The sequence below is a fragment of the Pelophylax lessonae genome, assembly GCF_965119305.1.
Source record: "Pelophylax lessonae genome assembly, chromosome: 1".
NCBI lineage: Eukaryota > Metazoa > Chordata > Amphibia > Anura > Ranidae > Pelophylax > Pelophylax lessonae.
Genome location: NC_138768.1, coordinates 796,002,257 through 796,019,521, shown reverse-complemented (window position 1 = coordinate 796,019,521; position 17,265 = coordinate 796,002,257). Strand labels below are relative to the sequence as shown.

At 43.5% G+C, this 17,265-nt stretch overlaps 1 protein-coding gene across 1 annotated transcript in view; it reads right to left on the bottom strand.

The window, feature by feature from the left end:
- MAN2B2 (mannosidase alpha class 2B member 2) overlaps positions 1-17,265 on the bottom strand; it is a 103,370-nt gene that overhangs the window by 28,886 nt on the left and 57,219 nt on the right. The window contains exon 12 of the mRNA XM_082260272.1: positions 8,934-9,125. Within this exon, the coding sequence (XP_082116398.1) occupies positions 8,934-9,125 (192 nt within the window). The remainder of the gene's footprint in view (positions 1-8,933; positions 9,126-17,265) is intronic.

Sequence of the window (17,265 nt, the reverse complement as noted above, 5' to 3'; positions counted from 1 at the left end):
CAATAGCTGCCATCCTCCACACACTGTGCGGGCATTACCCATAGGAGAGTTCACCAGAGCTAAAAGAAATTGTTCCCAGGACAAAGATTACCTACAAGAATGCAGAATTATATTAAGATTAGATAGATTAAAAGAACGTAATTATAGTGAAGAGTTGATAAATAGAGGTAATCGATTAGCCAATGAGAAAGAACATAATATGTTAATTAACCCGGTCCTTGAAGACAGAAAACATTCTTGTCGAAACAAAAAAGGCATACATTTTGTAACATCATATTCAGCACAATATGATCAGATCAGTGGCGGCTGGTGCTCAAAATGTTTGGGGGGCGCAAAAAGAAAAATGTAATAGGTATTGCTTCGCGCCAAAAAACGCAGTAAAAAATTGCGTGACTTTGAAGTCATGGTACAGGCATGGCACAGGTGATGGTATAGGCATGGCATAGGTGATGGTACAATAGATGGTATAGGCATGGCACAGATATGGTATAGGCATGGCACAGGTCATGGTACAGGAGATGGTACATGCCCCCTTTCAATGCAGAGACCAGCGTGCGTGCCCCTTTCAATGCAATGAACACTGTGCTGTGCCCCCTTCAATGCAATAAACACTGTGCTGTGCCCCCTTAAATGCAATAAACACTGTGCTGTGCCCCCCTTCAATGCAATAAACACTGTGCTGTGCCCCCCTTCAATGCAATAAACACTGTGCTGTGACCCCTTCAATGCAATGAACAGTGTGCTGTGACCCCTTCAATGCAATAAACACTGTGTTGTGCCCCCCTTCAATGCAATAAACACTGTGCTGCGACCCCTTCAATGCAATGAACAATGTGCTGTGACCCCTTCAATGCAATGAACAATGTGCTGTGACCCCTTCAATGCAATAAACACTGTGCTGTACCCCCTTCAATGTAATAAACACTGTGCTGTGCCCCCTTCAATGCAATGAACACTGTGCTATGCCCCCACAATGCAGAGTTCAGCGTGTGTGCCCCCTTCAATGCAACTGTGCAGTGCCCCCTTCAATGCAATTAACAATGTGCTGTGCCCCCATCAATGCAGAGTTCAGCGTGCGTGCCCCTTTCAATGCAGAGCGCCACAGCATTGTCCCCAATGATTGCAGAGGGCCCACAGCATTGTCCCCAATGATTGCAGAGTGCCCACAGCATTGTACCCCAATGATTGCAGAGTGCAACAGCATTGTACCCCAATGATTGCAGAGTGCCCGCAGCATTGTACCCCAATGATTGCAGAGTGCCACAGAATTGTACCCCAATGATTGCAGAGTGCCACAGCATTGTACCCCAATGATTGCAGAGTGCCCACAGCATTGTCCCCCAATGAATGCAGAGTGCCCACAGCATTGTACCCCAATGATTGCAGAGTGCCCACAGCATTGTACCCCAATGATTGCAGAGTGCCCACAGCATTGTACCCCAATGATTGCAGAGTGCCCACAGCATTGTACCCCAATGATTGCAGAGTGCCCCAGAATTATACCCCAATGATTGCAGAGTGCCCACAGCATTGCACCCCAATGATTGCAGAGTGCCCACAGCATTGTACCCCAATGATTGCAGAGTGCTACAGCATCGTACCCCAATGATTGCAGAGTGCCCACAGCATTGTACCCCAATGATTGCAGAGTGCCACAGCATTGTACCCCAATGATTGCAGAGTGACACAGCATCATACCCCAATGATTGCAGAGTGCCCACAGGTTCTGTCAAAATGAAAGCAGTGAGCCTGGAGGCAGAAGGGCATATCAGGTGGCATAGAAAGTGACTGAAGCAACTAATGGGGGAGCAACAGTGCCTGGACTTGCAGGAAAAAGACGTGACAGCCGGCAGCCTCTAAATGCTCCACCTCTGTTCAGCACCAGAAGAGAAAATAGCAGCTGGCTGGATTTAAAGTCTTCATCAGGAACAGCAAGTGAGCAACTGCCATTTTGTCCTCTCTGCCCAGCAGGGGCAGAACTTTTAACAGAAGCACTGCAGTGTTGCAAACTGCACCACTTACCGGTGGTGGTCTGGACGGATGGATCCGATTCCGGTCCGGTGACTCCGGTCTCCTCTCCGCTCTCTGCCGGTGCCGCCGTCACTCCCGTCTCCCGCCGTTACCGTCCGTCCACTAGTCTCCGACTCGGTGCGGCAGCGTGACTGACGCACGCGACGTGACGTCAGCAGGGTCAGTATGGGGCCATGGGATGTCCTGGATGATGATTACAGCCAGGATATCAGAAAGTGGGGGTGTCCAATCGCAAAGACTTGCGCCCACTTTACGCCCCCAGAAGGCAGCCAATCGGCACCTCTTCTGGGACGTAAACCCCCCCCCCCCCCCCCTAGCCACCAGTGCCATCACAGAGGCCGGCGAACCCAATTTTTTTTTTTTTTACAACTTTATTTGTTCGCTTTGTAATTTTTTTTCTTTTTTTTTTTTTTCTTTTTTTTAGGGGTAGGGGAGCGGCGCCCTGACGCCCCCTATGCACGGGCCGACACTGGATCAGATATGAAAATAGTCAAACGTTGCCTTCCCATTCTGTATACAGATAACGCACTGTACAACATTTTACAGCAAGGCTGTCATTTTTCCAGCAGGAAAGCTCCCACCTTGGGAACTATGTTATCACCTTCACTTTTTGGCTCCCACAGTCCTCGAACATCTCATTCTTGGTTGAAGACTGTGGGATCATATCCATGTGGCTTTCTCACATGTAAACAATGTGTAAGACATAAAAAAAGTAAAAATGTGATCTCCTTTTCTACAGGAGAGACTTATTCACTTAGGCATTAGATTAACTGCAACTCTAAAATGGTCATTTATATCATAGAATGTAGTGTTTGTCAATTGCAGTATGTTGGATGCACCATTTGGAATTTAAGAGTAAGGATATCTGAACATTTCAATGATGCATCAAACATTAATGCCAAAAATATTTCTAGTGTGTCTAAACATTTCAGAGAAATCCATGGAGGTAACCTTAGTTCTTTTTCCTTTTTTGGTTTAGAACAGGTTGGAAGACCAGTTAGAGGAGGTGATATCCACCGCACTTTACTACAGCGTGAGGTGTGGTGGATACATAAGCTAAATACAAGAGCACCTAGTGGAATGAACAATAGGATGGATATAAACCTTTTCTTGAAATAATTGTGAAGTTTATTAAGGGTTGGTTCCGGTCCACACTTGTGCGATGTGGGAGCCCTGCAAACATACTGCGGGTTCCTGCGTCACATTGAATTTTCATGGCGATTCGCACTGCCGTATGCGAATCGCTGGGGGTGTCAATGCTTTATTTACTACGCCCCTGGGATAGCTCGCTTGTCATGGTGCGAGCTGACAGTTCACACACGAGTCGGATCGCACTGGTGTGAACCACCATGCAATCAGATTCTGCTGCAAACCTAAATTAGGGCATGTGCATGTTCGATGCGACTCTGATTCGCCCATGCAATCAGTGTGGCTGAGTTTGTGTCGCACAGACTTAGCGTGTGATTGTAGGAGCGGTGCGCTCCGAGTCGCATGCGGTGTCTGTCATCCCATTAGTGTGGACTGGCATTTAATGTTTGTTTTCCTATGGGACACCTTCCTTGATCCTTGACCGACTTGAACACACCACTGGTGTTATGTATTGATGTTAATTGCAATTAAGTATGCACCGCCCCTAGTTTTAGGAGCAGTTTTCACATTATATAAGTTTGATTTTATTGTACATGTACATGCTATGAGGAAGGCGTAAAGCCGAAACGCATCTGTCATGTTGTCACCGCTATCCATGTTGGAATAAAGCATTTTACTTGGAAGAAGACTTTTTGTGTGCCGGCTTTATTCATATTACATTTGGTTTGGACGTTCAGCCTGAGCACCGACACTTAGCTCTTTATTTTCCCACAGTGCGGTGGAGCTAGGGTGAGTTACTGTTTATACAGTATAGAGGGAAACCTGTGCTGTGTGAGGCACATTGCTGCAATGACAAGCTCACAGGCGTAGCATAATATCTTGCTCCATCTCCACAAAAGGGGAACTTAGGAGAGGAAACAGCCGCAGACCACAGGGAAGCTTGAATGAAGCAAAAATCTTGTTTACTGGCATATTTTCAAGCACAAGGTACAACAGGAAAAATGTAAACGCGTTTCACACGAACTAGCATGCTGAGTCCGTGTGAAACGTGTCTACATTTTTCCTGTTGTACCTTGTACTTGGATATGTGCCAGTAAAAGATTTTTGCTTCATTCAAGCTTCCCTGTGGTGTGCGGCCGTTTCCTCTTCGAAATTGCATTGTTTACAGTGGCGAGCTGGGGGCCAGGCACCCACGACTGATTGCTGGAGCAGATTCACCTGAGCAGTGTATACATTTTCTTGATATCCACAATAGGGCATTAATGTTCAGTGTCTCCTTATTTTGACTTTTTAAATAGAGCAGTGTATACAAAAAGAAGATAAGAAAAGGAAACCACACAAACAACTCCTAAGGTTTGCTTATTAAATTAGGCCTTAGGAGGGAGAAAAGCATGAACAAAAAAGAGTTGGTGTTCAAGTAACCAATCAGATTCTTTAAAATGAGAGTGAAAAATACTCCTTGGAACCCCATTTTTGGTTAATACAATAAATCACTTTATAATAAACTAAGACTTTGCCTAGAAAAATTAAGACAATTTATTTTCATTAAATGTTGAACAAAACATTTTTTAAATTTGCTGAAATAGGACTACCAAAAGGATACCTCAAGACACAACACTCTAGTAACACTGGTACTGCAGAAGCCTCTAGTAGACCATGCTCTTATATGTGGAGTGGAAGGGCCACCCCCCCCCCTTCTTTTTTTGTAAATTCTTTATTTTAAACTCACAGAGCATGCTGAAGTTAATAATTGTCTGAGCTTTCACAATATATTCCATAATAAAACAAAATAAATATTAACATGATGTGGCAGACCAAACCAGGACAGGGGCTTTTGCAGAGGACTGCAGGGTGGCATCTTATCTACTGACTATGGTCCCTGGCTTTTAAGGGAACACTACACTTTGGGAGGTGTATGCCTGGGGGACCCTTGGAGTGGTCTTGTTTCTGATTCAAGTTGATGTCTCTCCAAAACACAGACTCTGGTAATTGGAGGACCCATATACATATTTGGGGTCTCTATGCCCAAAACTAGAAATGACTGCTTAAGATTGTGATACTCAGAGCAGATGTTCATATCATTAGCTCAAAGCAACCTGGTTCTGGGGTCTCTTGATATTATCTGTTTAAGGTGTTATGTGTTAAGTGTCTTTGTCCCATTGTGTGCTTCCTAGGTGTGCATGCCCATTGTAAATGGAGTCACCTATTGTTTCTGTCCGTCTGATCATCTCTTGAGAAGTTGATTAATATTGTGTATACTTTAACTTATTGAATTATTGGGGGATGTGATGTGTTTACGTTGATTAGTTTAGGGGTTAATTAGATCACTGTCAGCTATTACTTGCTAGAGGTGGATTAGAATTATATGTACGTTGGCTGTTCCTTAGATATGTTAATTATATTTACAGTTTGTATCGTTACAGTGATCAGGCCCTACCTGAAGTTGTGTAGTATATAAATTCTGTGTGAGTTTTCAATAAAGTGAGTTCCAGTTTCAGAGCACCTAAGATAGTGTGGGCTAGATTCCTGGGTGCTATGCAGTATTCTGCTATATTAGATAAAGCAAAAGACCAAAGGGGGGGGGGATAAATCAACATCATAAGCATACCATTTCACCAATAGGGTACTTGTCTAATAACCAGAGATGCATACAGAAAAAGGGGGATTTGTATTCTTCTAGAGGGTAAAGCCCTTCAGTGATACAAAGAAGTGGTTAGTATAAGACAAGTTAGACAGGTAATGATTGCAAAGGTGCATAGATTTATTGGATTATATTAATTAAAAAAGAGAGCCAGTACAAATACAGGTATAAAACTCTTATGAAACTACAGTATATCAAAAGTACAGTGTCCCAACTATCAAATGTGGTGTAATCCGCACAAAACATACAACAATGAACATAAAACAAAAAGTCACTATATAGCGTCCGGACGCAGTGAGGTATGTGGAATGTGTAACAAAAATGCTGACTGCATATTGCACTAAGTCTCCATTCACACTAGTCCGACTTGTCAGGCGACTTGGTCAGCCTGACAAGTCACGCACCGTCGTGTCCCATAGTGTAGTACAGGAACGGTTCTAATAGGAACACAAGTCGCTCCGACTTCGAAAAAGGGTCCTGTACTACTTCGGGGCGACCTGGAGCGACTTGCATAGACATTAATTTTATGAAGTCCGTGCAAGTCTTGCCGAAGTCGCGGTGCACGCGACTTCACAGGTCGCCCCCTAAGTCGGATCGCCGTAGTGTGAACCAAGATTTAGCCCTAGTGTGGCTTAACATTAATGGCAGTAGGGAAATGCCATTTCCATGATTTATTGAGGCCACTCTGTGTGTAGCATGCATGTTCATCTGTTAGAATCAGTTCCTTGGTGAACATGTATAGATTGGTCTAAGGTTATCAGTGGTGTACCCCAAGGTTCAGTGTTGGGACCCTTACTTTTTAATATCTTTATAAATGATATAGGGTCTGGGATTAAAAGTACCATTTCAGTTTTTGCAGTTGACACCAAGCTTTGCAGTGGAATAACTTCCTTACAGGATGTCTCCAACTTACAAGCTGACCTTAGTGCACTGTTTCAATGGTCAACTATGTGGCAAATGAGGTTTAATGTTGATAATAGTGAAGTTATGCACTTGGGGGCTAAACATATGCATGCATCATACATACTAGGGGGAGTATAACTGGAGGAATCCATAGCAGAGAAGGATCTGGGTGTTCTGGTAGATCCTAACCTTAATAATAGCATGCAATGCCAAGCTGCAGTTTCCAAAGCAAGCAAAGTCCTTTCTTGTATTAACAGAGGCACGGACTCCAGAGAGAGATATCATTTTGCCCCTGTACAAATCATTAGTAAGACCTCATCTGGAATATGCAGTTCCGTTTTGGGCACCAGTTCTTAAAAAGGATATTGGGGAACTGGAGAAAGTGCAGAGAAGGGCAACCAAACTGATAAGAGGCATGGAGGAGCTCAGCTATGAGGACAGATTAGAGGAACTACATGTATTCTCTATTGAGAAGAGGAGATTAAGGGGGATATGATCAACCTGTATAAATACATAATGGTTCCATATAGTGAACTTGGTGTTGAATTATTCACTTTAAGGTCAACACAGAGGACAAGGGGGCACTCTTTACGGCTAGAGGAAAACAGATTTAGTCTCCAAATACGGAAAGGTTTCTTTACTGTAAGAGCTGTGAAAATGTGGAATAGACTCCCTCCACAGGTGGTTCTGGCTAGTTTACTAGATTGCTTTAAAAAAGGCCTGGATTCTTTCCTGGGTGCACATAATATAAATGGGTACTAATATTTATAGGTAAAGTTGATCCAGGGAATATCCAATTGCCTCTCGGGGGATCAGGAAGGAATTTTTTCCCCCCTGCTGTAGCAAATTGGATAATGCTTTGCTGGGGTTTTTCACCTTCCTATATGATTGTGTATATGGGATTGTATGGTTGGGTTTTTGTTACTGTTTTTTTTTGTTTTTTTATTGGTTGAACCAGATGGAGTTGTGTCTTTTTTTAACCTAACTATATAACTATGTAATCCCAGCATGGGGTTGGGTGTGGCAAGATCAACTTGCTCTCCACTAAGATAGTTCCCACTATCTATCAGCATGTCCCCGTTGATGATTACATCCTAAGATATACCCATCGGATGCCACTCTTTCAGCACTTTAATCTACTCTCCCCTTGCTCCCCACACTCAGTGTACATCTCATCATTGTGATGCTCCTGTCATTGGTCATTATCTGAGTGAGACGTCACTCATTGAATTTATACACGTTCACCAAGGAACTGATTCTAACAGATGAACTTGCATGCTACACACAATGAGTGGCCTCAATATATCATGGAAACAGCATTTCCCTACTGTCAATGTTAGACCACACTAGGGCTAAGTGCAATATGCAGTCAGCATAGACTCGTGATATTTTTGTTACACATATACGGCTATGCTGTGCAGACTTACATATTCCACAAAACTAACTGCGTCCGGATGCTATATAGTGACTTTTTGTTTTATGTTCATTGTTGTCTGTTTTGTGTGGATTACATCACACTTGGGGGTTGGGACACTGTAATTTTTATATACTGTGGTTTTCATAAGAGCTATAACTGTATTTGTACTGGCTCTCTTTTTTAATTAATATAAACCAAAAAAAACATGCATTTTAGCCATCGTTACCTGGCTTACTTGTCTTATACTAACCACTTCTTTGTATCACTGGAAAGCTTTACCCTCTAGGAGAATACAAATCCCCCATTTTCAATATTCTGCTATATTACCTGGTTCCTGGGGGCAGACTGGAGGAAGTTATATCTTGATGAAAGCACCCAAGCTGGGTGCTGCATGGTTCAATTACACATAGGTAGACCAGTTTAGGTAGACCAGTTGTATCAAATATGTTTTTTTTTAATTTATAAAAATTGTATTGTTTTAAAAAATTGAACAATTAAAGGACTTAAGGAATTAAAGTTTTAGCGGATCAGCAACAGGACAACTGATTTTTGTGAATATCTGCCCAATCCCCACAGATCTTGAACCAGCACATTGATCCACTCTTCTTTAAAATAAAGAAATATCTAGACTGTACATGGCAGCTAGTCAAATTCTTTTCATTTCAAAGAGGAAAAAGTAGTAGATGTATTTTCTGAAGCTTGTATTTGTACATCACATGTGATGTGAATAGTTCTATATGCTTTGTACAGTGCAGTATATTACACTGGTTTCATATTTTCCTGTATATATATATATATAAAATCAAACTCTTCTAGCTAATAGTTAATAATCTAACATGTCCACCATATTACCTGTAAAAAAACTGTCTGATTTCAGTCACCAGTTTCCCTGTGATAATTTCCAGTCCTACCGACTTTGCCACTGGAAGGGCTGATCCATTTGGAGTGAACATGTAGTTGTCAGATATAGGCCCAGCACCACTGTCTCCATTGGGATGGTACTCGAGAAACTCTTGGGTCATTTGCATTGTGTAATTCCTCTCTCTGCAAATATAACACAGTGGCAGATATTTTAAAACACTCTCTTTTTTGGGGATTATGGTCAACACACTCATTGCTTTTTTGTAAACACATTGGTAGGCTTTCACTCACAACATATTATACAAAGTAAGATCAGAAGATACCGCCATCAATAAACAATCAATAATTTATAACACCAGAAAGGGAAAGCACCAGAACCATTTAAGCAGAATTGAAGTCCACAATACTTACCTCTCCTTCAGCAATCTGAGGTTCCTCTCCAGTGGCATCTTCTACTTGGCTTCTACAGGGTGTCAGGATGTAGCCATATTCACTGGTCGGTGCGGGATGAGGTCACTCCTGTGCATGCGCAGGAGAGCAGTCATCACGACACTTGATACTTGCCTGTGCAAATTGGTGTACATTCTAAAGAAGACTGCAAGCAGGCAAATAGGTTTATTTATTTTTTTTCCAGAAGAGACATTGCACGTCCATTGCATGGATTTTTGATCCAAGACTTTTTTAAATCCAAGACTTAAGTACCACTGTAAGTATAACAAAAGGCAAAACTTTTTCCTAGTTTTGGATAGAGTGGAGGGATCAACAATTTTGGGTTGTCATAGGAACAACCCAAGGGGAAATCTTCCTATGGGGATACTAGTTCTGGTGGCCCTGGTGATAACCTCACTTTGGAGAGATGTCCTTTCACTTCCTGTTTTGGCTATGGACAGGAAGTGAAGAGAAGTCTCCTCAATGGGACCAAAATAACAAAAAACACCAGGGGTTATAACCTTCTCTTTCTCTATCCAAAATGGAAAAAAAAATTGTTTTGCCCTAAATTAATGCAAACATAAAAGGCAGCACTGGAAGTGCCATAAGAACTTATAAAATGTAGAAACAAATAAAATATCAATGCACAACAAGCAGCTACATACAATATGGCTGTAGAAGGTATTTGGAGGATATTTAAATACTCACAACATATCAAAAAAGGAGTTTGCTGAAAAAAAAATCAAACAGTCCCTACTTTGGCCTTTACAACCACATAAACTCACACATAAACTAACAGCAGGAAAAACTTGTTACTATGTGGACAGTGACAAGTAGTGATGGGCCGAACACCCCCCAATTCGGTTTGCACCAGAACATCTCGAACAGGGGAAAAGTTCTAGCGAACATTCAAACCCTATTAAAGTCTATGGGACACGAACATGAAAAATCAAAAGTCCCCATTTTAAAAGTTTTATTAGCAAGTTATTGCCAAAAAAAAAAAAAAAGAGTATGGGGACCCGGGTACTGCCCTGGTGGGGACATGTATCAATGCAAAGAAATGTTTTGAAAACAATCGTTTTTAAGCGAGCAGTGATTTTAATGATGCTTAACGTGAAACAATAAAAATGAAAAATTCCTTTAAATATTGTGCCTGGGGGGTCCCCTTAATGTGCCTGTAAAATGGTGCATTTGTACGATGTATGTAGCCTGCTGCAGCAATACTGACATTTCTATAGGAAAAAATGTAATTTAAACTTGCTCGTGACTGTAATGTACTGCTGGTTCCTGTGTGAGCTTCCACTGCTATAGCAACTGGTCTTCGAGCCTGACCCCTGTTCGTGACATATTGACTGTGCGCTCAGTGGGCGAACATCCCGCTAACTGCAGAGAAAGTTCAGTTTTTAGGCGAGTACCTGAATGGGCAATGTTATGGCCAAACTTATTCTCGGCCCAAACTGTTCACCCATCCCTGTGGTGCCTGAACACTGTAAACCCTCACAGTTATTCTTGTTGGGTGCAGGAACGGGCCCTGCTGTTAAAAATTAGAAACAAAAATTGAAATTGCATGCACCTGTCCTACCCTACAGGTGCAGAAAAATTGGGGCTTGAGTGTTGGCGGTGCCTGAACACTGTAACCCCTCACAGCTACTCTTGCTGGGCGCAGGAACGGGCCCTGCTGTTAAAAATTAGAAACAAAAATTGAAAGTAATAATTTATCACATATTTCCAGCAATTGCACTTTGTATTATTTTACCCATATAAGCTTTGATAAGTTTTTTATGTGTTCACATCATGTTTGTCTAAAGTAAGCCTTACCTAAAGAGAGGCAGTGCAGCAATATCACCCTCATTATTAACCATTCCAAAGCTAAGGATAAGCTTATAAGTGTGAGCAGCAGCCTCGCACCTTACGAATACACACTTATTACACATCCACACCCACGACAGCGCGGGAGACATATCTTCTAAAAAATTGAAACTAAATGCACCTGCTGTTAAAAATTTAAAAACAAAAATTGAAATGACATGTACTTGTCATACAGGTGCAGAAAAATTGGGCCTTGGGTGTTGGTGGTGCCTGAACACTGTACCCCCTCACAGTTACTCTTGCTGGGCATAGGAACAGGCCCTGCTGTTAAAAATTAGGGGAAAAAAACTGAAATTACATGCACCTGTGATACAGGTGCAGAAAAATTGGGCCTTGGGTGTTGGTGGTGCCGTAAGCCAAAAACATTGTTGGAAGCTAGCATAATCAAGATTCAGGAATAGGATAGCATAGGCAGTCTTCAAGGGATCCCAGATCCCTAGCAAATTCAATCAGTTAAATCAGCATCAGGGGCTTGATAGCTGCTGTTGATTCAGGACTGATTCATTTTGATAAATGTCAGCTCATCAACAGAGTCTGTGAACAGACGCACTCTTTTATCCATCACAAAACCTCCAGCAGCACTGAATATCCGTTCGGAAAGCACACTGGAAGCAGGACAGGCCATTAGCTCGATTGCAAATTGAGCAAGTTCTAACCAGTGGTCCATCCTCAAGACCCAGTAGCCCAGTGAATGCTCAGTTGGAAAAGTCTCCAAGTCTGCTCTTGCCCCTAGATAATCCTGCACCGTATGCTGCAGATGCTGCCGTTGGTTGCTAAACCTAACAGCCCTGGGACTAATGAATTGTTTAAAGGCATCCGTCAGCCGGCCTCCTTCTCCACCACTGCTCTTTTGATCGAACAAAGCCTCAGAAACACGTTGTCCAGGAAATGGTAACCTCTCAGTGTCTGGAAAGCTGTTACACAAATTTTTATTCAAGTCGTCCTCAAGATATTTCATCCTCTGCTCCCTCTACAAAGGCAGGATGAGCTCTGCAACTTTACCCTTGTAACGTGGATCAAGAAGGGTTGCCAACCGGTAATGGTCCCTCTCCGTGATACCATGAATCCCCGGGTCCTTTTCACAGGCTTTGCAGCATCAGGGAGCCCATGCAGCGTTAGTTTGAGGAGGCATGAGATTCTGAGGCCTCTGGGTCACTAAGGATGACATTGTCAGGAGCAACCCCCCCCCAGCCACATACAACTCCTGGGGTTTCAGGGGAATGAAAACCATTCCCTTGAAGACTGCTTTACGTTATCCTCTACATCCATGCTGCCACAATCCCCCTCCTCCTCCTCTTCCTCCTGTGTGTTTTGTGGCCCCGCAGGAATGGTATCTGCATAAAGGGGGCCTTGTGAGGAAAAGAAGTCCTCCTCTTCCTCCCACTTTTTTGCCTCAAATGCCCTGTCCATGATTTCACAAAGCATGTGCTCCAGCAGGAAGACTAGAGGGACAGTGTCACTGATGCATGCCTCGTCGTGGCTCGCCATTCTTGTGGCCTCCTCAAATGGTGACAGGTAAGTGCATGCATTCTTTATCAGCAGTCTATGGCATGGAAAAAAGAAGCCAAGCTCCCCTGAGCCTGTCCTTGCGCCATACTCACACAGGTACTCATTGATGGCCATCTGCTGCTGCACCTGTGGGTATGTCACAAATGAGGTGGTTGGTGGGCAGGTTGAATTCCCGTTGAATGTCAGCCAGCCAAGCACTGGCATTGTAGGACTGCCAGAAATGGCCACAGACTTTTCTGGTCTGCCGTAGAAGATCTTGTAAGCCTGGGTACCTGTTCAAGAAATGCTGCACCACCAAATTCAGGACATGTGCCAAGCATGGAACATGTGTCAAGTGTCCCTGTCGGAGAAGAAACAGTGGGGAAAAAAATGAGGGACGGGAATACGGACTTTACTGGTATCAGAATAATAATAAGCCGTGTATAACTATAAAAATTGAAAAAAATATTTTATTTACGAACAAAGCAATTTAAAAAAACGAAATTAAAACCATGAACAGTGCTCTCATGATGTGTGTATACAATATACAGTTATATCTCTGTTCAAAACATTTAAGAGGACGACGCATTTTGCAAGTCTGCTTCCTCAGGATATTTAATCTTGGCGATAGAGATACATCATTATGCCCTGAAAGCCTGAGAGAATGGCCAGTTGATGCAAGATCCATGTAGCATATAGAGGGATTATATATGTAGTATGGCAGATAGATTCTATGCCGGCTATAAAGACAACTTGAAACAAAGAGACAAAAAAGTTGTATACGAATGTATAGAGCAGCTCGTAGAAGGTATCAAGAGAAATTTGAAAGGTATAGAACTCCGCGCTAATGGTCTATCTGGATATAAGGCAAAAAGATGTGTACAAAAATATATGTGCAAATGGGAAATATGTAAAGGTAGTTTAAGATATGATATATATATAATGTGTGAAGAAGATGTAAAAAAGATATGAGATATAGGCTGCAGCCTCCCTGGATATTAATCCGGAGACTAAAAATATAGAATAAGGAAGGTAGGGTGGTGGCGCTGTCTAAAATTAGAAAATGCTAAGAAATATATATAGTGCAATAGAATATCAGTGATAAAAACTCAATATGCAGAAGTGTTTAACATATAAAGTGACAAGTGCATATAAATGTGATTCGATGAGAATCTTTGAAAGAATCAAAAATAAAACAGATATAATAAATATAATAATGGTGCAAATCTAAAAGTGCATATCAAAAAAAGTGCTGGAGTGCATATGGAACCTCCCAACTATACCACACACCGTGGTATTGAGGTGCAATAAAGTGCCAATCAAATATAAAATACAACGGATATATTCGACGCTGCTGAAGACGTATCTATTACGAAACGCGTACAGCGTGTCGCGTCACTTCCGGTTTCTCACGATCGAGATCGAGGCTTGGACCGCATCGCGCTCCAGACTCACGATTACATGCCTGTATTTTCTCCTGTTATGCGAGTACCTCTCTATTTTTGCCTTATTAAATTACCCAGACGGTATCACACTATGTGCCTTGTCTATTTATTATTCCCTGGTACACTATTATGAGTGATTCCCTGCGGACATCCCGGACCATTACCTGCCTATAGGAGCTCAGTAAGACCCGCCATTACCACAGGATCTCCTAGACCACTTCCAGGACGCCCTTATCCAGGAGTAGGGGAGATACCGAGAATCTCTGGTCGCTGGATACTTTTACACACCCGCCTTATACCCCTGTGTGGGGTGGGTGTTTCTGGTGAGTGAGTTTTTTTACCAGAAGGATCACCCAGCACCTCACCGTCCAGCACGGGGTCACTCCTTACAGCTATTATCAGAGTGTTGTCACCTATTATCTATTTTTTGGAATTTTACACTTTGCATTTAGTCACTGCATGTGGCATAGAGACATTTAACTTACATTGGACTGTTTATGAATATATCCGTTGTATTTTATATTTGATTGGCACTTTATTGCACCTCAATACCACGGTGTGTGGTATAGTTGGGAGGTTCCATATGCACTCCAGCACTTTTTTTGATATGCACTTTTAGATTTGCACCATTATTATATTTATTATATCTGTTTTATTTTTGATTCTTCCACAGATTCTCATCGAATCACATTTATATGCACTTGTCACTTTATATGTTAAACACTTCTGCATATTGAGTTTTTATCACTGATATTCTATTGCACTATATATATTTCTTAGCATTTTCTAATTTTAGGCAGCGCCACCACCCTACCTTCCTTATCAAGAGAAATTTATACCATGTCGTTCTTATAGAGCGGGTCTATAGCTATCCACCTATAGACAAGCCAGACTCAGGGCACCACCAATAGGTAACGATGGACATATAGGGTAAAAATGCCAAATAACAAAATGCCTAACTCAATGAAAGAGCAAAGTGCAATACACGAACATATCTATAAAGTATGCATAATATCCTTGGCCATCAGCATGCACAACCAAACAATCATAGAATATATACCCCACAAGCGCCAATAGATGATGTCATAGTCATGCGTCTCATTAGCAACTGTCCCTGTCGGAGGGCGGAGAGAATATTGGTGCCATTGTCGCATTGATCCATTCCTGGCTCCAGGTGCCGTGGCGTCAACCACCTCTCAGCCTGCCCTTGCAGAGCTGACAGAATTCCTGCCCCAGTGTGGCTCCTGTCCCCTAGATAGACCAACTGAAGCACTGCATGACATCTTTTAGCCTGACTGCTTGCGTAGTCATTTAAAAGCTTAGGGTGCACTGCTGGTTCAGAGGACAATTCATCAGAAGAGGCCATAGAGGAAGAAGAAGAGGAGGGGGTGGAGCAGATAGATGTGGCAGAATCACCACTAGCTTTTTGGAGGTGTGGTGGCAGAACAAGCTCCAGCCCTGAAACCTGTCCTGGCATCCTTCCCAGCTGCCAGCAGAGTTACCCAGTGCGCCATGAAGAAAATGTAACATCCCTGACCATGCCTGCTGGTTCAAGAGTCAGCAGTAATGTGAACCTTCCTGCTGACCGCTCTGTCCAACGAGGCCAAAACATTGAATTCCACATGATGGTACAGAGCTGGAATGGCCTTACGTGCAAAGAAATTTATTTTTGGAACCTGCCACTGGGGTACAGCACATTCCGCAATTTCACAAAAGGGGGCAGAGTCTACCAGATGAAAAGGCAGCAGTTGTAGTGCTAGCAATTTGGCCAAGCTAGCATTTAGACCAGGGGTGGGAAACCTTTTTTCTACCAAGGGCCGTTTGGATATTTAGCATCATTCAGGGGCCGTATGAAATTATCAACTTAAAATTTAGCCTGTTATATTTGTTCATACATTTAATTAACTCACCCCTAATGTGACGGCTAGAACTGCTTCTCTTTGGCGAGGTGTGTGATATTAGCTGGTATTGATGATGTTGCTACTCGCAACTGGTTTTCCAGGTTTGCGTCTGTCAGTCTAGAGTGCAGTCGACTCTTTGCTGGCTGGCTGGTACTGCTGGCTGGTACTGCTGGTGGGTACTGCTGGCTGGTACTGCTGGTGGATACTGCTGGCTGGTACTGCTGGTGGATACTGCTGGCTGGTACTGCTGGTGGGTTCAGCTGGCTGGTACTGTTGGCTGGTACTGCTGGTGGGTACAGCTGGCTGTTACTGCTGGTGGTTACTGCTGACTGGTACTGTTGGTGGGAAATGCTGGCTCATACTGCTGGTGGGTACAGCTGGCTGGTACTGCTGTTGGGTACTGCTGACTGGTACTGCTGGTGGGAATTGTGGCTGGTACTGCTGGCGGGTACTGCTGGTGGGTACAGCTGGCTGGTACTGCTGGTGGGAAATGCTGGCTGGTACTGCTGGTGGATTCTGCTGACTGGTACTGCTGGTGGGTTCAGCTGGCTGCTACTGCTGGCTGGTACTGCTGTGGGTACTGCTGGCTGGTACTGCTGGTGGGTACAGCTGGCTGGTACTGCTGGTGGTTACTGCTGGTGGGAAATGCTGGTTTGTACCGCTGGTGGATACTGCTGGCTGCTACTGCTGGTGGGTTCAGCTGGCTGGTACTGCTGGCTGGTACTGCTGGTGGGAAATGCTAGCTGGTATTGCTGGTGGGTACTGCTGGCTGGTACTGCTGGTGGGTACAGCTGGCTGGTACTACTGGTTGTTACTGCTGACTGGTACTGCTGGTGGGTAATGGTGGCAGGTACTGCTGGTGGGAAATGCTGGCTAGTATGGCTGGCTGGTACTGCTGGTGGGTACTGCTGGCTGGTACTGCTGATGGGTACTGCTGGCTGCCTGGTACTGCTGGTGGGAAATGCTGGCTGGTACTGCTGGTGGATACTGCTGGCTGGTACTGCTGGTGGGTTCAGCTGGCTGGTACAGCTGCCTGGTACTGCTGGTGGGAAATGCTAGCTGGTATTGCTGGTGGGTACTGTTGGCTGGTACTGCTGGTGGGTACAGCTGGCTGGTACTGCTGGTGGTTACTGCTGACTGGTACTGCTGGTGGGAAATGCTGGCTCATACTGCTGGTGGGAAATGCTGGCT